This window comes from Trichoderma atroviride, chromosome 3, assembly GCF_020647795.1.
Source record: "Trichoderma atroviride chromosome 3, complete sequence".
NCBI classification, from domain to species: Eukaryota; Fungi; Ascomycota; class Sordariomycetes; order Hypocreales; family Hypocreaceae; genus Trichoderma; species Trichoderma atroviride.
Window position 1 is genome coordinate 4,298,494 of NC_089402.1, and position 21,722 is coordinate 4,320,215.

The 21,722-nt window shown below is 50.3% G+C and overlaps 5 protein-coding genes across 5 annotated transcripts; 2 read left to right on the forward strand and 3 right to left on the reverse strand.

The window, feature by feature from the left end:
* Positions 1-474: 474 nt before the first annotated feature.
* TrAtP1_006686 (uncharacterized protein) lies at positions 475-3,731 on the forward strand (the record flags this gene model as incomplete). The annotated part of the gene is made up of 9 exons (XM_066113227.1): positions 475-598; positions 680-724; positions 797-1,228; positions 1,290-1,319; positions 1,382-1,723; positions 1,776-2,063; positions 2,117-2,670; positions 2,771-3,240; positions 3,422-3,731. 9 exons carry the CDS (start codon positions 475-477, stop codon positions 3,729-3,731), a joined length of 2,595 nt encoding a protein of 864 aa, XP_065969313.1.
* Positions 3,732-8,372: 4,641 nt separating this feature from the next.
* On the reverse strand, positions 8,373-9,794 carry TrAtP1_006687 (uncharacterized protein). The gene is made up of 3 exons (XM_014082470.2): positions 9,464-9,794; positions 9,246-9,404; positions 8,373-9,064 (listed from the first exon to the last, which is right to left on the reverse strand). The coding sequence occupies exons 1-3, from the start codon at positions 9,714-9,716 to the stop codon at positions 8,775-8,777; spliced, it is 702 nt and encodes a 233-aa protein (XP_013937945.2). The 5' UTR covers positions 9,717-9,794; the 3' UTR covers positions 8,373-8,774.
* A 209-nt stretch (positions 9,795-10,003) lies between these two features.
* On the reverse strand, positions 10,004-10,654 carry TrAtP1_006688 (uncharacterized protein; the record flags this gene model as incomplete). The annotated part of the gene is made up of 1 exon (XM_014082469.2): positions 10,004-10,654. The coding sequence occupies one exon, from the start codon at positions 10,652-10,654 to the stop codon at positions 10,004-10,006; it is 651 nt and encodes a 216-aa protein (XP_013937944.1).
* A 7,762-nt stretch (positions 10,655-18,416) lies between these two features.
* Positions 18,417-19,968, reverse strand: TrAtP1_006689 (uncharacterized protein; the record flags this gene model as incomplete). The annotated part of the gene is made up of 3 exons (XM_014082467.2): positions 18,417-19,372; positions 19,535-19,687; positions 19,917-19,968. The coding sequence occupies 3 exons, from the start codon at positions 19,966-19,968 to the stop codon at positions 18,417-18,419; spliced, it is 1,161 nt and encodes a 386-aa protein (XP_013937942.2).
* Positions 19,969-20,714: 746 nt separating this feature from the next.
* TrAtP1_006690 (uncharacterized protein) lies at positions 20,715-21,657 on the forward strand (the record flags this gene model as incomplete). The annotated part of the gene is made up of 2 exons (XM_014082466.1): positions 20,715-21,115; positions 21,216-21,657. The coding sequence occupies 2 exons, from the start codon at positions 20,715-20,717 to the stop codon at positions 21,655-21,657; spliced, it is 843 nt and encodes a 280-aa protein (XP_013937941.1).
* Between the last annotated feature and the right edge of the window lie 65 nt (positions 21,658-21,722).

Consider the following 21,722-nt stretch of genomic DNA (forward strand, 5'->3'; position numbering starts at 1 on the left):
TGTCCAGCGCAGCGCAGCCAACTGGGTTTCCTGGCTCCAACCCCAAAAAGTCCGCTTCCTGCCGCTAAAACGCCCTGCCCCTCTGGCTGTACTTCTGCTGCCAGCCTGGATCCATCACAAAGTCGACTTTGCTATACACCAAAGCCTACAAAACTGCCGCCTCCAGCTGCGACCCAAGAGCTGAATTTGATCGTAATCTGGTTTGGTCTGGTCCGCCGTCTGCTCGCCGACACGACTTCGCCGTTGCTTCCGAATTCTGAGCGTCCTTGTCGGCCTTTCGACGTTGCATCTTGCGGGCGCTGTGCAGTGCACCTTGCCGCGACAACATACCGAGGCGCCGGGGGTCGCCACTTTGAGGGCCAACGTCCCATGAGGTCACGATCCCGACACTGCTAGACCTCCGTCGACTGAACATTCGACCGATTCGAACGCTCGCCTTGACATACGATTCTTTGGAGCGCACATTTCTCTGCCATGTCTTCCACCGACCCTTCTGTGCGGCGCATCTTGCCGCAGGAGTCCCAGAGCGCCCAGGCCATGGGCATGAACAGCTATACGTTTGCGCCTCAGCAATACCCCCAGAGGGAAACCCAGAAGAGTGAGATGAGCCGGCCCAGTCACAATCAACCACAAGATGGCGAATGATTTGGTCGGAAGCGCAAACTAACACGCCAATTAGACTATGTCTTTGTTGACGAGCACAATCGCCACAAGCGGCTCAAAGGTAATATTCGATCATGTCTTGCGGTATAGCATCACCGTGGTCGCATCGACTTGACTGACCGTCTCCTCGCAGTGATGAGAGCTTGCGAAGGCTGTCGACGCCGAAAGATCAAATGTGATGCGGCCACCACAAATACCTGGCCTTGTTCTGCCTGCATCCGACTTAAACTTCACTGCGTTCGCCCAAATGGCTACGATGGCGCCGCTGATTCGACGACATACGAGACTTTTGTCCCTTCCGGAAACCAATTCCAGCAGATGGCGATGCCACCGCATGCACAGGGTCAAGCTTCCCTGAAGCCAGAGTCCGACGTCTACGCGCCGCAGGCCGGCTACCCTGACGCAGCCTCGGCTTCCTTCCAAACCCTGCCTTATAACGCCTCGCAGTCTCAGCACGATATTCACTACACCTCAGTTGCCCCGCCAATGGCCCTGATGGACCAACAGGTCGCGCCTCAGGATGCATTCCCAACGCCGCCTACATTACAGCAGTCGTCGCAGCCGGGTTCTTCACCGGGGGGCATATTCTGATTCCTATCAGGGGCAAGATCTAGCAGATCTCCTAGGTGGCCTCAAGATGAGTGAGATTGGAACCGGTATGATCATGTCTCAAACCTGCAGATTGTAATTTTCAAATTGCTGACTAACACCGTGATAGCACCCTACCTGAGAAATAAGTCGTCCTTTAGACATGAGGATCCGGCCGTTGAGGAAGATGATGGCTACGGCAATCTACCTCCCATCTCAATCGGCGCCGGCCATAGGATTCGCATCCCGCCCGAACTGATGCCGGATGACGGAAATGCGATTCACTATTTCGACCTTTACTTTACCCACGTCCATCCCTATGTTCCCGTGTTGAACCGGTCAATGTTCTACCGCCAATGGGCTACTGCTAGGGATTCAATCTCCCCGCTAATCCTTGAGGCTCTGTTTGCCATTGGAGGACGACTGGCAGATGAGCCAGCGCAGGGCCAACAGTGGTTGGCGCTAGCATCAAGTACGTGCTGCATTTCTTGATCGAACTTCTACCGGTACTAACACCAGCCCAGGACATGCCGATGCTTTTATGGATGTTCCCCGACTTAGCACCCTTCAAGCGCTACTGATGATTCTCAAGGCTCGGGAGGCCGCGCCGAAGAGAGGCTACTACTACCGCTCATGGATGACCGTTGTGCAGTGCGTTCAGATGGCCAAGGATCTTGGGCTTGAGGAGCATTATGAGGAGCACAAAGCCGGCCGGCCTTGCGAATATGCAAGCAATCCCACTGAATGTCAGCTGCGAACGCGGATCTGGCAGACAGTCTTTATTTGCGAGGTCATGGTGGGAGGTCCTCAAGGTAAGCAACCCTGATACAATGTCATGAACGCGGCGCTCACCATGTCATTCCAGGTCGATATAACATGGCTGTGGACATTGAGTCTGTAGATTTCAACGTGCCGAAGCCCATTCCTGGCGGGGACGACGCCGAATATCTCATCTCGCGCAACTTCACCTACTTTGCCCGCAATGTGCGAAATATTGCAAAGATCACTAGCATCTATGTGCGCTTAAAGAACAGAAAAGACTGGGGAATCGATCCCGAATTCCAGCAAATGGACCATGCTTTTAGCCAGTTCTTAGCAGAGATTCCCGCTGATCTGAGTGTCACATTTCCACCGGACGGCTCGGCGCCCTGGCTGCCATCGCCATTCCTCGGCAACATTCACTCATATTACTATCTGACTCTGATCTTGTTCCACCGGCCCCAGTTATCGTTTTTCGATCCAACGACCCAGGAGGCGCAATGGAAACACCACATGATGATTTGCTACAATTCCGCCCGAGCTCTCTGCCGCCTGCAAGAGGCCGTCATCAACTCATTCGGAGTCATGGGGTTACAGTGCATGCAGCGCGGTTTTAGCTTGGCTGTCTATGCTGGACTTTCATGCATTGTGCTTCATCTAGTAAGCCGCGCTAGTTTTCTTGATCCCCCTTACTTTTATACTATGCGCAGGAAACAACAATTATCTTTTTTTGTTTCAGAAAGTTGACAGTTTGAAATAGGTAGCGATTGTCTCTCCAGATCCCGATCTTCACACGGACGCACGAGAATTCTTTGCCCGCCACATGCGGATTATGGAAACGGTGATGGAGGCGTGGCCCATGCCGGAATTGCGAAGACAGATCGACGCCGTCCGGGAGGCCTTTTCCGCTGACATTAGGAAGCCTTTTGTTCTCAAGCCATCTTTCCCATACGGAAGCCCCCATCCGTCTCATAGTGCCAGCCCCCCAGCGTTCCGCGGCATGGAGCGCGCCGGTTCTATGGAACAAGTTCTGGATACGAGCGGCACCCAAACAGTCAGTTATATAAGCCATCCCATATCACCTCCAATATCTACCGGCGGTCTGGACAGTAAGAGTGACTCCCCATCTGCACAGTCACTTGTTATGATGCCACAAACGGTTGGCCCCGGCATGCCACCAAACATGACCATGCCGGAGCAGCCAGCTTGGAATCCTGCAAAGATTTTTGAGTAAGTTCGCTACCCAGCGTCAATCGGAGTTCTGTTTTTTCTTGTCTCTTTTATTTGGTATATTATGCTTGGAAAACTGGATTACACTTTTCTCTCTTGCTTTTCCTTGTTTTTGGGATGAATACCTGGCTTTTTTTTTTATCTATAAATGCTCGGATCGATGGACTAACACTGCATTCAGACAATGGAACACCACATTTGGTACGCCTGCTCATACAGAGCCCAATCCTGTTTCCCCGGCCAGCTCTCTGAACATTGCTTCGTCCTCAGGTGCACCCGAGATTCCTTCACTTGATGATATTCAGGCTGTAAACTCCTCGTTGCCGCCCGGCTCACAACACAGCATCTCCCCACAACAATATGCGGCTGCGCCTGTGCCGAACTTCGTCACGCCCGCTATGTGGCAGGAATCTGTAGCCAACGTATACGAAGGCGGCCTCAAGCGCTCATGGGACTACGACGGAGTCACTCCAGCTATGAAGCGCCGCTAGCGGAAATTATTCGTCGAAAGGAGCCTGGCTGGTCTTTGGCTTCCTAACTCCCTACTCTCTTGATTCCGAAATCGACTCCAGCCACGATGACTTTGGACTCGGACGCTGCAGCCGAGGGCTCATTGGTTACTGGGTCCGTTCCTCAGCTTTCGCTTTAATCGAAATCCGGCGACACACAGTTCCATACGATACAATTACTATTAATTCCTTCTTCTCTCTTTCCTCTTACGGCCGCGTATAGTTTGTTTCCCCCATGATTTATTGGTTTTTTTTTTTCAAAGACGTTTACTCTATACCGGTGGAAAATGAGAGCTATTGGGCTAATTTTCTCACCCTTGTTACTGATTTATCTCTTCTCACTACCTTTTTCACTATTTTGCTCAGTTGAATGGTTCTTCTTTTTTTTTTATTGTTTTTTACAATTTGGATGTGATTTTCATCACGATTAGGGAGGTGCAACGAGGTGTGGACGGGTGGATATATAAAATCAGAGTGGCGGCGCTCCGGCAAAACAAAAGCGATATTTGATAACCAGCTATGCCCTGCGGGCTTGCGCTGGCGGAGGGCCTTAATGAATCTATGATGGACAGAATTGGTGGCGTTGCAGGTCGATTCGATACCTCTTCTCAAACTTTTTGCTTCCCGATGCATCGTCAAAATGTCGGAGTCCTGGCTGGTATGGGAAAGAAATGCGGGATATCACTTAGCTTTGCATGTAGTACGTATATCACTGGTGTTATGGGCGATGTTCAAGGTAGTCAAGTCTCTTTTTTCGGTTACGAGCAGATGGCAAGGCAAAAGGCAAAGCAACTGTTTGGTTACAGTATCATGTATGAGATAATGGAGGGTGCTCTTTACACAAGGAGTGGACCCTGGGACGAATGAGTTTTGAATGACTTGAATTTTTGTTTGGACTTTGGATACCTAGGTACTATGTTATGATATCAGGATGAAGGAGTTTCAGGGCCCAGTGTAGTGCGGCATGGCACATTGTGACGAGGTGAATCCATGTCAATAGACATGTAGGAGTGTTACTAGTAGAACTGCTACAGTACTGTTGCCTCTTAATACTGGGACAGTTCCCGTGCAGACGGCAAGAAATCCGCAGACCCAGATTTAGTACTACTAGCAGACTTATAACATACCTCTTGTAGGGACATGTACCGTAGGGCCAAGTTTTGTTGTGGGGATGATCCTTTTTTTCCGCTTGGGCTGAAAGAGGAATTTGCAACGAAATAATGCCGAGAAAAACTTGAGAGGGGGTTGGTTGGTTAATTAAGACGAAAAAAAGAAACGAGCGAGCGGGCGGGCAGGCGGGCGGGCGGATGTAGAACCCCCCGAAAATACAGGACCCTCGTCTGTGTTATCTACAGATGCGGATGCTGGGATTGCCACGCGATGTGCCGCTGATATAGTGGGTGATGAGAAGCTGTTTCGTAAAGATGGAGGTGTGCTTATTGCTGTTTGTTGTGGCTTTGCACTTTTGTAGATACCCCTGGTTGATGGGATGGGAGCTGAAACAGATGGGATAGTGACCTGTTACTGGTGATTGGAGCTAGGCGACGGGATGAAGTCTAGAAGGCAGATGAAGAATATCTAATAATACTAGCCTGCTTGTAATATAGCGAGATGGCCAGGGGAAGGGGTGTGTGGGCAAAGAGCTCAGCCTTGAGATCCGGTTGGTTCAGACGAAAAAAGATGTGATGAGTAGTAATATATGCAAGACGTTTTTACTCGTAAAAACCTGCAAATCAATGACTAGAAACAACGTGATTAGTGCAGGTCAATACGTATCCTCCCTGAGACGCATCTTTTCTGAGAGGGGGAACGAGACGAAAGGGACCCATCGGAGATTGATAAGTTGGGTGTACTCGTGTACATAAAGTGGGCAGCGCTAAACAACGCTTTTTTTGGAACCCGGTCTGGGGAACTTTTTCATCTTCTCCACGATGGCTGTGTTTCTGTGTTTTTTAGCTTGGACGGCATGCTGGGGAGATACGGAGCAATGTAATCTGGTATAAATGTTTTTGAGTGTGCTGAAGTTGTTTAGTTCAAGTACGAAGATAAGGGGGACTGTTGGGCTTCGTATGGAGTTTGAATGGGTAAAATACCTACTGCTATGCTACTTGGCTTTGAGTAGTGAGTTTAGCCTGAACTTGCACTATAGTAAAAGAAGTAGATACGTATCAGAGATAAATCCTATGATTGCTGCTGAAAAGCGCTGTTGAATAAGCTTGTAGAAGATGAACTGCTTATATAGGCTTGTTGTAGACTTCCCATGAGAACGCTGGAATTGGTGTTGTGCCGATTCCGTACATTCAAGCTAAATATATAGAGATGCAAAGGCTAAGAGTTCAAATACTCGTAAGTTGTACGGGATTATAATGCCGGGCTGTCCATGAGCGCCCTCCCATAACAAGTCCAGTTGAAATAGCACTGCGATTAAAAGAAATGAAGCGGCTGCTATATAATCAGGCTCAATGTCTCTTCCAGAGGCATCGAATTTATAGAATAGCCGTCTTAAACTAATAAACAGAAGCCTCGGCTTTAATCCTAAAATGAAGATGGCATCTATTCTTCCTAATAATCGCCGTTTTTATTAGCAACAAAGTCTGTATGTAATTTTCCACCACAAATATTTGTCTTTGCCAACTCATTGCCTTGTTGATAGGCTGCAAGCTCCGAACTTATGAACCCACAATCTCCGGAGCGCTGCGCTGGCGGGTTCCGAAATGGTGTGTGTTTGGTTTAGAGACAATGTTCCAATGTGATTGTACGTGCACACATGCATACATGGGGTAGTATCGAATCCTTTGAGGAGCTGTTTGTTGGGACTTGGGTTTTTTCGTTTTGTGGATATATTTGGAAACAAGGGCGGTAAGGTAAAATGCTTTCCCATATTGCTATAAGCTTACGTCCTATATTGTGTATGTGTGAACGCATGTACGTAAGAATACATGTGTTCTTGATCTCTTTTTGGGTCTCTTCTTGTTTAGATACTTGAAGAAAGACTTGTACCTCATTGGAACTGTCAACGTATTTAGCATGTACCAATACCATTCTAGTTGAACCCTCTTTGATGTAGATGAATGCTCAGGCAAGTCACTTGCACCGGATGCTTTGACGTTCGGGGCCAACTGGGCTACATTAGGCTATATGTAAACAATAACTGACTTTTTTGTCATGTCTCTACTCCTGCATGGACTTTTGATATTCGATGTGGATTCTAAACAGCAGATACCACTAGTAAAGGAGGTGTGGGCGGATCTGGCATTGGTGCCATCGTTTATAATTTATTTGTCGTAGTATTTGTGTTTTTTTTTTTTTTTTTTTTTTTTTTTTTTTTTTTTTTTTTTTTTTTTTTTTTTTTTTTTTCATCTGCGGCTTATTATAATACTAATGCAATTACTACTACCGCGTATATGAAGTATGTATGCGGTGTGATATACTGCGCCTTTCATGCCATGTACGTGTGGGAACTGAAATGTTCCCATGGATGGCGCGGTTGGTTCTGTTTTGGGCAAACAAGATGTTACTCCGTACTTGTTCCTTTCAAAACTACTGCGGCTGCTTGCATACATTTGGAGGAGCTCATGTATGTACGGTATGTGCATGCATATGCGTGATAAAACGCCAACGAAGAATTTAGGGCGGGCCAATTAATAAAGGCACGATGAGGATTGGGGGCTGCATCGCCACAGTGTGTGTGTGTGAGAGTACAAGTACAGGTAATAAAGGGCGATAATTTTGGGGGAAGCGAGAGAGGAGGGGGTGTACGCCGCGAAATGCCGAGGCTTGTTGGGTGTGTGTGGCTTGGGCTATAGGAACTAGGGACAGGAATAGAAATAGAAAAGAGAAAACAAAAAAAGATTTTTTGACATGTGAATGTGTGAGAGAGAAAAAGAAGACGTGGAGAGTGACAGGGGGGGCAAGGCAAGGGGAAAATACTTGGGCCGGGATGGTGTGATGAAGGGGTCGGGGCTGCGATGGTTTTTAATTTTCTTCGCTTTTTTATCCGTCTCGACAAAGTGTCTACGTACTGCTGGTACTACCAAGTACTGTTGGATAGCTGTCCCATCTGTTGTTGGTTTAGGGTTGCATCGGGTGACTCAGACTCAGGTGAGGCTCGGTCCTGGAAACGGGAAATGCTCCAGAATAAGGTGAAGAGGTGAGGGAGTCTTGGCGGGGCATTAGAGAAGAATAGCAACTAGCAACAAAGAGGAGAGAGACAGAGAAAACATTGAACGGAGAATTTGTCTCTGAGCAAAGTCATAGGGACTGTCCTTTTATGGTAAATCTCTCCAACTATAGATAGTTCAAGGCTATATATAGCCTCGTCTTTTCAAGCTAGAGCATTCACAACTCCATTCAAATCGTACTTGAGCGATAGGCCTCGCCCAATGCAAGATCAGTGCAGATCGAAATCGGAATTTCCCCAGGTTCTACTACGAAGACACTAAATAGCTTAGCACTGCTACTGCCAACTAAGAATAAACCCCAAAGGCATTGATCGTGCCGCGCAGTGGAATGGAGTAGACGTTTTATGCGGCTCGGGTGACATCCCGTTGATGGGGGACCACGGACATGTTACTTGTTTGTTTCTAGCGTTTGGCTTTTGATGGATTTTGGGTGGATAGCTGAGATGGCGTTGGGATATCAATCTATATGATATAGTAGGCATTTAGTGGTATCTGATAGACGACGACTGGAAACAGGAAGTCATGTAGGCTTTGAAAGACGGGATTTGAGACAAGGTATTATGAAATGGAATCTGGAATCTGTCGTTGCGTAAAGGGTACTTCATTCATGGCTTGAATCTACCCATTAATGTACAATATAGTTTCACAATGGCGCTCATATGACTCTTACGCCGCCTTGCCAGAGTCCACAACCGCCCTCTTCTCAATCTTATCCTTCAACGCATCCCAGATCCACGCCTCGGTCAAATCTTTGCTCTTCTTTCCCTTGACCTTCTTCTTCTGCGGCCTCACCTCCTGCACGCCAAACTTGCTCATGGCCCGCAAGTTGTACCATTTCCTCGTCTCATTCTCCGCCATTGCGTCCTCGGCGTCTCGCACGTAGTTTACAATGCCAAACCGCCGGTTCGATGGACGCAGGTGGCCCGCTTGCATGGTGCTGTAGCGAGGCTTTGCGATGGCGCTCATGGTCGTGAGGGTAAGCTCCGTCGAGGGGGGGCAGAGCGCTGTGGATGAAGCGCTCGAGGACGGGGCGGCTGGTGCGTGCGGCTGGAGGGAGGTGGATGTAAATGTGAGTGACAAAGGGAGATGTGGTGTATGCGACGAAGATGAGAGGGATGAGGCCGCAAAGAGCAACTAGAGCAAGGGTTAGCTGTGTTACAGATTGGCTCAGAATAGTAGCATATGGAAAGATGAATTATGAGGCGTGGAATACACAAATGAACCTCTTCCGCATAAGCAAGCAAGGTTGGTGTGTGGAATATAAAGTCTCAGCTTTTGAGACAGACCACACACGCTCAAAATCACAGCAACTCACCTCCTACAGTCTCCCACTCTGGCTTCTCGGCCTTGATATATCCTGGAACAACAACAAACGTAAAAAACGCTCCGAGAAACAACGTCGTCACCTTGACCATGGCCAGAAACGTTATCCTCCCCGTACCCGCATGATAGATGAGCAGTCTCTCAGCAATATCTACACTCGTCATCATTAGCACGCATCTCATGATACAAAACACTCGATTTGGCCGTTACCGTAGTGCTTAGACCCAACATTAGCAGCGGCGACTTTTGCCTGCTGCTTGGCCTGTTCAACTGCTGAGAGATTCGGTTTTGAGATGGGCTTTTTGGGTAGTTGGGCGTAGCATCGCCGGAAGAGACATTTGCTTTCAATGGGCTGTAGGTGGCGAGCTCGGATGAGATTTTGCCGATTGATGAGGCCAGATGGCGACGAGAGGCTGGTGAGTGAGGCGAATGGTTTTTTACTACATAATCTTAGTGAAAACATGCTGGGCTGTGAGCCTCTTGTTGGAATCAAGAGCTCGATTAAGCTGTGGCTGACATGTAGTTGAACGGCGGTTTTGTCAGGCTAGTTGGAGGACCGGATTGGTCCACCCCGCGATAACGATAAAAGAGCTGCCACTAGAGAAAGAGCTCGATCGCTACCATCTCATGTTTATAATTCATAAGTCACTTTCTTTCTGATATTTTTTTTTTATCAAATCAAAGAGCCTTTCATTTTATTTTAAATAAAACACTATCTTGATGTGAATCTCGCCTTGCTTTCCTCCATTTTTAACCAATGTTCTTGGTGAAAAACTCCTTCCACTGGTCCAGCGTCCACCCAGAGCTCGTATCCTGAACCACTCCATCAAAAACCACTGTAGGAGTAACGTGGACGCCAATCAGGCGGTTCATCTTGGTGACAACCTTCAAGTCGTTGGTCACGGCATTGCCACTGTTCAGCGATCCGTCCTCGCCGGCTTTCTCGGGAATGGCCAACAGCTTGTAGACCTCATCCTCACTGACACCAACCTTGGCGGCGACCTTGGCCAGGCGACGGTAAGTCTGGTTCCGAGTCTCGTTGACGACACTGATGTCGTAGAACTCGGTCTGCACTGCGAATAGCTCGGTACTAAACGCCCAGAACTTGTCGGGGGCCAGACGCAGCACCGCGAGGCCAGTCTCGTGCATCAGCGTCGAAGAGGGGTGCCATGGCTGCACCTGCTGGCGGAAGACGACGGCGAGGCTGTTGGCCCAGACGGAGTTGTCGCGAATGACTGGGAAAACCTGCGTGGTGAGAGTTTTGAAAATCTTTGCAGAGAAGGGACAGCAGTAGTCGAGGTAGAGCTCAAAGGTGTGATTTGCGTGCGGGACCGACGAGCTTGAAGCGGCCGGCGGGGCGAATTCGAGCTTGTGGGCTGCAAACTTGGGAGGGACAGCCATTGTGTTGCTGCGTTGATTGTGCACTCGTTGATTGATTGATGGATTGATTAGAGGTTGGGGTCATTGACGGCGTTGAGTTTATTGAACTTGCAAGCTAGAGAAAAAGATGATTTAAAATGAATCTTAAAGAGCAGGTGCAATACGTCGTTGGCAATTACCCCTCAGCCCCGTCTTACCTGCCATCCGTGCTTTACTTGTTATGTGCAAGTGATGTCAAAGAGGCTTCATTCGCCGGGCGTGCCTGCCTCTGGGATGGCGGGGCACACCGATAGGACAAGATCAGCCCGAATGGCGTGTGATTGCGTGCGATTGCATGATTTGGCCATCTGCCAAGTGTTGGCACATGTTTGGCAAGTGTTGCTCTGAAAGTGATGTGGTACATCTGTGCTATGCTCGAATAAGCATTAAACCAACTTGCAAGCGGAGAGTTGATAGCGGCCACTGTAAAGTCTCACTGCTCAGTGCTTCCAACGTAGGCTAATACTACACAAGTTCAAAACACAACAATAGTAATGACGGATTCTCAAAGGAAAAGAGTAGTAGCTTTATTTGACAAGTTCCAGCTATCAATAGTATCAATCTAAACAACGCTCGCCATATGTATCATACATCAATCCAGTGAGCTCCAGGCTCACTTATTTCCATCGCTGTGGTTGCCCAATAATCTGTCAAACTTCTATGAAATGATGCGAAAAAAAAAAAAAAAAAAGACAGAAGAAAAGAAAACATAATCATACAACATGGCTTTTTCAACTCAATATAATAAATTCCAACATTCGTCCTTGTCTTGGTGAAAACGCTCATTTCACTATGCGACTCTTCTCAGTCGAATGTTGATATCATTGGCACAGCGCTCAAAGCCAATGCCAAATCCGTCTTCAGTTCTCGGCTCGGGGTATTGTTCGCGCTCGCCACGCGGATTCTCAATGTCGAATTCCCGCAGGACACTGGCGACCACGTACATTATTGTCTCGAGCCCGACTTTTCTTCCGGGGCACAAGTTGCCCGCCACGCCAAAGACTCGCAGCTTTCGCACCATGGAGGCGGAGAGGCCGCCAGCGTTATTGAGGAGCCTTTCAGGTGAGAAAGTAGAGGCATCGGAACCCCAAGTCTCCGTGTTCCTGTTGAACGACGACATGGCAAGGTAGATGAGATCTCCCGACTTGAGGTGGATGGGCTGTGAGTTGGGCACTGCGACGTCGAAGTCTGCCTTTGCCACACGCGGAATTGCCGTCATGTGCAGTCGCAAAGTCTCATACAAGCATGCAGCCAAGAAGGGGAATGACTCTCGGATACGGACCAGATCAATGTTGCCTTGTTCATCCAGAGCATCTGGGTTTCGTGCTTCTTTGACGACTCTGTCAAGGAGATCCGGACGCAGGAGCAGGTGGCGGATCATCCAGACTGCCATGGTGCTGGGGGTTACCATCAGGCCGAGCGATGTAAGCAGCTCAACATTGAAATAGTCCTTGTTGGATTCCCACTCGGGGTCGGACATGACGACGGCATTGATTCGGTGAGCAATCTGCCTGACCCTTGATGCTCGGTTATTGGCGTGTGCGGCTTGCAGTCTGTTGATGATGAATGCTCTGGCTGTGTGGGCTGCTTTGGCAGTGTACTTGGAAAACGGTCTCAGAAGAGTCATCTGGGAGCCGCTGAGTTCCATGAACTGGTTCTGAAACTCTTCATCCACAACCCATGGGCTTTCGGGGCCCCAAAGGGCACTGGCGACAGCCGAACTGGTGAGCTTGAATAGCCAAGGACCGAGCTCAGTTTCCTGAACATCAGGCTGGCTCTGAAGTTTCTGGCCTGTGGTTTCAGCCATTGCTGCAAGAAGGGCCCTGGCATTGCTCGCAGATGAGAACTCGCCAACATGAACAGGACGAGGATCATAGCCTCCAATGGCCTGGATGGAAGAGTCGCTCAAGCCGAATACACGGCGACCAATCAAGAAAATGACGTTGGCAAGACTCGTCTCTGAAGTATGTCTGGACAGGGCACTTTCCATTGAAGGGTCTGTGACGACAATCTTTCTTGGGAAGATGTTGATGGAGAGCACCGGGCTGGCGCAGTTGAGGATGGCATTGTATACAAACGAGTAGAGCTTGTATCTCAGCCATGAGAGAATCTTTATGATTTTGGCAGAAAGAGGCTTCTCACTGTAGCCTTTGCGGCCACGATATGTGTGTACCAGAGGGGCTATCAAAACCAAAAGCAAGAGAAACTGATATGGGAATGGAGATGAGACGTGGGTGTCAGTGTAGACTGGTCCAACCGCACCGAGGTGAGATGTTGAAGATGGGATGACGTTCATTCTGTCTATCCAAGAAGAACTGATCTTCAAAAAAAAAGGTTGTGTAAGTGGAAGTGTAAGTGGAAATAGAGTGCTTATTGAAGACGTCTGATGTAGGATGGAGCAGAGTTGTCTATTCTCAAAGATCTGATGTAAGTTGATGATATATATATGTGTGTATATATGTATGTGTGTAGGTATATGTTGAGTGTTGTTGGTTTGTGCTGTTGTCCGTTTGTGATGGTGAATGATGAGATGCCAGGAAAACAGCAACGCAACGGCATATTTATCTACATCAGACGAACATACGCGAACCGGACAAACGGGTCCAGCAAAGGAGGCTGAATCCCATCCATTGCCAAACTAGCACAAACAGCCACCATGCCGGGTGAGGCTATGGAGCGCAATAAAGCTCCCCAAAAAGTAATAAACCATGAATGAGGCCACCGTCGGACTCACCCAATGGGCTCAGATCCTGCCCACTGCCGCAAAAGCTGAGCATTTTTGGGCCCCCAAAGATTCCGTTTTCCCACATTCAGCGCCCCCTCCCTCGGCCATCACTTCTCACGGACACGAACAAAAAAACGACAAGAAAGATGCCTAACACGATGACAAGTTCATCCCACCTGGGGCGTCATAGCCAGGGCAAACGGGTAGGTAGGGATGGGGTTCACTTGATCAAAGCTTCTGTGGGAGGACGGGGGGGGGGAAGGACTAGTATCGTTGGGGGTTCCCACATCGGGGAACGGTTGATCGAGGCTATGTACATGAGCAGCTGAACATTATAGGCTTTTCTACTTTTTTTTTTTTTTTTACTTGTTCAGCATCGATATGAACCTTGCTAGTTGGATTAGAATGATGATATTTACCGAGATCAGGTAGGAAGACAAGAAAACAGCCCCATGTAAGAGTCAGGGAAGAAGGCCATGTGGTTTGGCCTGCATTGGCAGGGGAAAGGATGAGAAGGTGGAGGGGCGTGTACCAAAACTCATCGACGAGCGCCATGTTTTCCTCTTTCTGGGTATCCTAAACAGACCAATCATCCAATCTAGACTGCCTATTGGTAGAATATCACTTTTTTTTTTCTTTTTCCCTCTGGTCTAATATTTCTCTCACGAGGACTTCCAGGGAGGGAGCACACACAGGGCGTGAGCGTAAACTGGGGCTGAGAACTGAGACTTGGGGCTGGGATGTAGGGGAGGGAGGGGGAACAGAACAGGGAAAAAAAAAAAAAAGTATCCGATGATCTGTGTGGCTGATTGGCCGCCTTATGCCCATTGGGGAGGGGCAGAAGGATGGATTGGACGGTGATTATGGGGAATGATGCCTGGGCTGAGCGTTTGCTGTGGTTGTAAGAGTCAGTGTTGGTGGGAAGGGATGCTACCCGATTGGGAAACCGGCCGTGGGGCCTAGCCTGGTTTTCACCGAGGGGCTGGTCGTTGGGTCTTTTGGGGTCTGTTTTGGCCCTTGCTGTTGGTACTATTTGAAATCCGATTAATGACAGTTTTGTGAATGAGGGTTTGATAAGAAGTGCAGGAAAGGGAATGTATCACGGTATGTGTTTTTCTGCTTCGAGTTGAACAAAAGTCCTGGATACGAAGAAGAAGAAAAACAGCCCTGCGCTACGTTAGTGTAAGAGTCAAAAAAAAAAAAAAAAAACAGGCCAGTGTCATCAGTGGTCATCATGGCTTGCCCATCCATCCCAGCGCTCAAAGGGGAAATTCTAGAATGTCTCATATTTTTATTTATATCATGTGTGCGACCCTCACTCATGTATTCCCCCTCTTCCTTTGGACTAAATTATGAAACTTTTTTTATGCCTCGCCCTTTTTGGCTCAGGCACAAACGAGCATTTGTAAGATGCCCGCCCTACCACAATATCTGCCATGCAATGGCGTGTGCTACCTACTACATGCAATGTGACGGATGTCAAAGATGCATTGTGCATAGAGGCTGCCTTAGCTGGAGTGCTAGCATAGGGCTGGGTGCAATATATTTAGATTGTATCTGCTGCTAGTCTGGTCGATATCGATGAAGTGGACGTGGACAGGCAGACAACATGAGACAAACAGAAACGAAGGTTCGAGTCCAGTCATCCTGCGTCTGCACGCCCCCTCCATGTTTGCGTCTCCCTCGCTTGTGTCTATCTTGACAAGATAGAAATGATGAAAATTAAAAATAAATAGATAAAAAAAAACGATAGCGATAGCTCAGTACTAACACCGAAACTACCACTAGTCCAATTCATAGCCCATCTGACCACGATCCAATCCCAGCCGCCCATTGACAAGATTCTTTTTCACCTTGACTCTTCGGTCAACCGCAGCTGCGCGCGTCTCGTCGTTCCCACTCCCCCACCATCAGCGTCACTTGCATCACCGTCATCAGATCAGCCGCTCCCAGATGCAGGGTTCAGGTCCCTCTGGCCCCTTTGCCTTGCCTCTCAGCCCCAGCCGCCGAGGGTGTAACCAAGGCAGTTCGCATCGTATTGCTCGTAAATTCTGTTTCCATCTGCTCGGTCGCCGTTTGCTCATTGGGTATCACAAAAAGGTACTAGAAAAGACCAAAGAAGAGTTGAAGAGCCAATGGGGCAACACAGATGACTATTGATAGAAAGCTACAGTGACACATTCAAGTACACGCACTGGACTAGATTTCTCTTTTACGCCAAGAAGGCGTTGATGCTTGACAGCCCAAGGTACACATCATATTGTATAAATATACGAGCTGCCAGGCTCGTGTTGGTTCGGTCAGACAAAGGCCATCACGGGAAGGATTGAAGCCGTAACCAACAGAGAAAAATGCCGGAGCCGAGCTCGAAATGACAGCGGGCGGCCGCATGAAGTGACGCCCCAACCGCCGCCTTGGCGCAAACTCAGTTTTCGTGATGTCGGCTTCTTGATTATTTCTTCTCGCTTGTTGCTGCGGCGCCTTGGCGCAGATGCACCATGGCCAATGTAGCCATAATCCTCATGCGTAAATAGCTGACTTTGCTAGCAGCGGCAATAGCCGGGAGCGACGATGGCTCGAGAGCGCAAAAGATTACTTGCAGCAGGGTCACTGCACTTACTTGTTAGGGCGTCGCAATCGCCTGTTGGCCGCTGTTTAGCTCCCGCGATGGGCTTGTAGTGGCTGCGGGAGAGGAGAGCGGGTAGGGCTGGAATAGCACATGTAGCAGGGACAGGCTTGGAATCCCCCAATCGGGCCATGCATAGTGAGGAGGCATGCATGCACTGCATTATGCATGTGTTTCCCTTCCCTTCAGCTCGTCTACATCGTCTTTTTTACTCTTCTAGTTGCCCTGCGTTTTGTCTCGTCTTTTTTTGGGCGTCTTGGTGGGGCCTGATCTTCAGCTGGGAAAATCAGCTCTAGGACTGGGAGCGAGACTCAAGAGAGCAGATGATACGCCGAGCGGGCGACGGGAGCGACCCGAATCTATCTTGGACTCTACAAGGGTCTGATTCCGAGAAAAGCAAAGCACGACGACTCATTTTTTTTTATTTCTCTCTTCTTCTATTTTGCTCTCGCTTCGCATCAGCTGAGCAGAGCAGTGACCGCTCACTGCCAGCCAGCCACTAACCTAGTAACTACTGCTCTTGTCCTCGTTGATGTCATCCAGGCAACAAACCCAGGCAGAGCATAGCCATCGTCGCCTTACAATCTTCCCTCCAGGCAGGCAACAAATCTCCAGCAGCAGTTAGTCATACCGGGCACCGCTACGCATCCATGCTCTCCCTCGTCTCTCTTTCAATTTCCATTTTTTTGATTTCTTATCCTACCCGCAACTGCCGCTGCCAACCCTCTACTGTGCATTATCCATCTGCGCGGCAAATCTGTCGCTTTTCCGTTGGTCGGATCCCTCCCTCTGCCGTCCTCCCCCTCCAAGGACATTATTCGTCCCATCTCGTCTTCTTCCGGGCTCCCCTCCAATAGCGCAACCTCCAGTCCCCCCCAAATCAAATCCGGCCCCTCCCCTCCCAACTGCTCGTGTCTGCCCGGCCTTCACCGAGCAGAGCTGATGCCCCTGCACGCAGCTGAAGTGCAAATCCGGGCCTCAATGTCACCTCTACGGAGCGGCGTTTGCCCCGCTTTGTGTCTCTTTCCCTCAGAAGCCTGGTGGGGGAAAATGATACAGAGAAGAAAGAGAAAGAGAAATCAAGGGAAAAAGCAACCCCCATGATACGACTCTGTCCCCATTCCTTTTTTTAACCGGTAGATGGATCGTGCAGATGGCTGCCCAGGCAAGGTTGATTACCTGTAAGCAAAGCACAGCAAAACAACATGAAAGAGGCCAACAGGATCCAGACCAGACTCTCTGCTAAGCCGCATCGAGCTGGGAGATCTAGGCCCCGTCCAGGGTTCAATCACGCGCCGGTGATTCTCTCTGGCCCCCCCCCCCCCTGTTCCAGTCTATTTGTTTTTTTTTTCCCTTCTTCTTCCTGTCCCCCCTGTCTGTCTACGTTGCAGAAATGACGTCCTCCTGTCTTCCCCCCCCCGTCTTGTCGTTCTGATTCGACGCATCATACGACTGGGGGCTAAAACGAGGCTGGCTGGCTGGCTGTTCCAGACCGAAACGATGCAAACGAGGGAGAAGAAGTGAAAGAGAGAGGAAACTAGACATAGGCACCCATGTTATCGTAAATCTCAGACATGGAACGGTGACGTGCTACCCGTTCGGGACCCCGGAGGGAATACTACGTATCCCAGGTAGCATTTCTGATTCCATGTCTCCTCACCACGTGGTGCGGCTACACTACAAGTATATCCTTGCAGTCCCACAGAGAGGGGGGGGGGTTTCCAAGAGAACAAGCAAATCAAACAGATTAATTGGGGGAAAAAAAAATAAGAAGAAGTAGATATTAAAAATAAATTACTGAGTCTTAGCTGCATATGACCTGCAGGACTCATATAGCAGAAAAGTGCTGCCTTGCCATGCAAGGGCGGAGCAGAATAAAAAGCGTTGCCTTGGTACAAGTGCGTGTGTCTCTCTGAGTGTGTGTACGACGGTGACTCTACTCTTAGTCCAGGTGAGGCGCACAAAGTTGGCCGAAGCCATCTTTTCCCTTTCTACTCTCTCTTTTTTTTTCTTTCGCTATCGCTTCCAGGTGAGGCTTCGGTGTTTTCAAGGCAAGCTCAAGACTGCGGCCCCAAGCACCCCGGAGCGACGGCTGCAGCGAAAGATTTCAAGGCTGAAACAAGGAATATTCAGGCGAGCCTGTTTGGGTATGCCCGTGTGAGTGGTTTGCAGCTGGATATGTGAACGCGGGCTGTAGACTATCGAACATGGGATATGGGATATAGGTAGGATATGAGGGCGTTGAATACCGAAGAACTTGACTGGAGTGGATATGATATCTGATAGTGACATTCCTCTTGCTGGCTTCACTCAGCTCAAGGCAGAATACAGAGCACTCTTACCACACCACAGAGGCCTACATCGAATGATTTCAACTTTTTTTTTTCTTTGACTCATTGTCCTAGGTACATGTAGTCTAAACCAGAAAACACCAAGCCTAGGAAACGGTATTCTTCGTCACAACACCCCTCGCAAACTCCCCAAACGTCAAGTGCTGCTCGATATCCACCTCCTCGCCCAGGTTCGGCTGCGTAAACACCGCCAGCGTGTTCCTCGCCACCCTGCCATCGCTCACGCTCGCCCTGACCCCCCCTCACAAAGTGCGGCACCGCCTTGAACCTGCCCGCCGTGATGCGCTCCAGGGCCTCGCCCGTCTGGAACGCGATGCAGTCACGCGGGATCTTGACCTGCACCGTCTCGCCCGTCCGAGACTTGATGTACAGGCCGGCCGCGGCGTCGGGCGACGCGGGCAGCTCCTCCAGGGGCGGCAGCGAGGCCCCCGTGAGGCTCGTCAGGTCCGCCGCGCTGGGCACCGCGGGATCGACCTGCTTCTCGTCGATGAACATGGCCGACGTCAGGCCCGTCAAGCAGCCGTGGTCGAGATGCGTGCCGCACCAGTCGTCCTCGTCGCCCCCTGCCGCTGTTGACGCTGCGTCGGACGCCCCCTGGGGGAAGTAGTGCAGCAGCCTCGCCTTGGTGGTGTTGGACGTGCTGACGACGTGCTCCAGGTAGCCCTTGGGGTAGCCCTGGATCTCCTTCTCGGCAAAGCGGTCGCAGGCGCGCGCCACCAGCACGGCAACGTCGATGATGAGGCGGCACAGGCTGGTCACGGCCGGCTTCATGCCGGGGAGCACTTGCTCCGCCGGCCAGATGTTGGGCGAGAGGTACTCGGGAAACGTCTCGGGCGAGAACTCTGGCGTGGGCTCGGCACAGTCCAGGCTGGGGTTGACGTAGAAGGCACAGTTTGCGTAGTAGGATCCCTTGAAGGTGTCGGCCTGGCCATTCTTGAGCGTCTCCTTGCCGAGGGACCAGCCAGTCAGGTACTTTGCCTTGGCATTTTCCAGCTTGTCTAGGTGGTTTAGGGGGCGATGGTCAGCGTCTCGCTGCATATGTGGCTGGCAAAACTGGATGCATCTCTATGTCGTTGCCTGAACTCGGCCCCCTTCCCCCAAAATGACTCCCTACCGTCTTCGATAGAAGGGGGCAAAAGCAGCAAACAAACAAGACTTACCTAGCTCCTCCTTGGGGAGGTTGCCCAAATAAGATCCATATGATAAGGCGACATGGCGCAGCTGCGCAAACTCCTCCGGAACGTTCTTGACCACTAAGATGCCAAGGGAATCAGGGCCAAAAGCCTCTTGTAAAGTCTCGAATGAGACATTTCCTTAGATGACTCGCATGTTAGTCAGGGGAATTTCGGCACGAATGAGTAAAAAGAAATATGAGTAGCCAAGTATACTCAGTTTAAGAAAAGAAGATTGTGGCGCGGGTTGTGAGAGTGGGATTGTGTGAGTGGGTTTTTTTGCTGTTTGCACGGCACGGAGGACTTGTACAAAGTAGGAAATCACAAGTAGATGCACTTTTGGGGCGGGTTAACGTGAGGCTCTTCATACCGTTTTGGAGGTCTTGGAGGGATACAGTCACAGCCTGTGCCAGAGGGGCCATTTTGAAACGATGATGGCGATGAGGATGGTGCCGATGTCAGGTGTCAGCTGCTGACAGGAGGAATGGAGGGGGCCCTATATGGCGAGAAATAGACAGTATGGGGTAGAGAAAATGGGCGATCCAAAAATCACCAGATGGATGTTGATGCAAAAGAAAAGGATCGATCTAATAACTCCTAATCGTACGAGGGAAAAGGCACTTCTTTTCGCGCTTTATCCTCGCCCCCAAAAGACGCCGCCACAACGGCCCCATTTCCGCTCCTCCACGCTCCAGAGCAGAGAAAATAATCCGAATTAGCAGCTCTCCAAGCTCGCTTCAGTCCCGAGCCATATCGATTCTTTAGCGGGGGGAGGGGCAGAAAAAAAAAAAGCAGAAGCCAAATTCGACGTAAACGACTGGAGGATACGCCAGTAAAAGAGACAAAAGTCCCAAAGAGGCACTCACTGCGATTGCGCTTACGTAACGCGGAAAGCATAGCAGAGCTTCTCTGGACCGAAAGATGGAGCTCGCCGTCTCCCGAATCATTTCAACGCCAGGCCGAGCTTTGTCTGGACTCCCAAAACACGAGCCAAGGCTGTTCCGCTTAATGCTACCCCATTCCATCATAGCCGCAGCAAACACATCGTCTTCCGGTCTTCGGGCGCCCTTCTGATTGAGCGTCTCTGCTCGCCCCGACGCAAGCCGCGTCTCTCATTGGCAGCTCTGCTCTGCTCTGCCCTGCTGCAGCTGTAGCAATACCAGCAATCATGGTCAAGCCATTGACCTTCAAGGGCGACAAAAAGACCAAGAAGCGGAAGCGCGCCGCTGCAGAGCTGCACGACGACAACGACGACAATGGCGCCGGCGAGTCCAGCAGGAAGCAGCTCGTCGCCAGGGCAAACGACGACAACGAAGACCAGGCCCAGGACGACAGCTGGGTCTCGGCCGATGCCGTCACCGATGTCATCGGCCCCGTCATGATTGTCCTGCCCACGGACAAGCCCTCGGCGCTCGCGTGCGATCCCAGCGGCAAGGTCTTTGCGCTGCCGATTGAGAACATTGTCGACGACAACCCGACCAGCGCGGAGCCGCATGATGTGAGGCAGGTCTGGGTGGCCAATCGCGTGGCTGGCACCGGCAACTTTCGCTTCAAGGGACATCATGGGAGGTACGTTCTGCTGATGCTGCACCTAGAATTCGACAATTGAATCTATTGAGGTGCCTGAATATAGCCAGCATTCCCGCTGACTTGTATACGCGATCAACAGATATCTCGCCTGCGACAAGATTGGCCTGCTATCGGCAACCTCAGAAGCCGTCTCCCCCCTCGAATCGTTCAACCTCATCGCCACCGCAGACACGCCCGGCACGTTCCAGATCCAGTCTCTCCGCGACACCTTCATCACCATCAAGCCGTCCACGTCGTCCAAGCCGAATGCGCCGCCCGCCGATGTGCGCGGCGACGCCGACGGCATCACCTTCAACACGACGCTGCGCATCCGCATGCAGGCGCGCTTCAAGCCTCGCATCAGGACGTCCAAGGAGGAGCGCGAAAAGTCAAAGATTAGCCGGCGCGAGCTGGAGGATGCGGCTGGGCGGAGGCTGGACGAGGATGAGGTGCGGGTGCTGAAGAGGGCGAAGAGGGAGGGCGACTATCATGAGCGGTTGCTGGAGATTAAGGTCAAGAATAAGCATGACAAGTTTGGTTGAAGGCCCTTGTCGAATTCACGTTTGCTGGACTGAAGAATACTTGCAGTTCAATGACAGACTTGGAA

Coding starts and splice junctions, on each gene's coding strand:
- TrAtP1_006687 (XM_014082470.2), bottom strand. CDS start 9,716: ATGTTTTCACTAAGATTATGTAGTAAAAAACCATTCGCCTCACTCACC. Junction 9,405..9,463: donor TGTTGGGTCTAAGCACTACG/GTAACGGCCAAA, acceptor TGACGAGTGTAG/ATATTGCTGAGAGACTGCTC. Junction 9,065..9,245: donor AGAGTGGGAGACTGTAGGAG/GTGAGTTGCTGT, acceptor CCCTTGCTCTAG/TTGCTCTTTGCGGCCTCATC.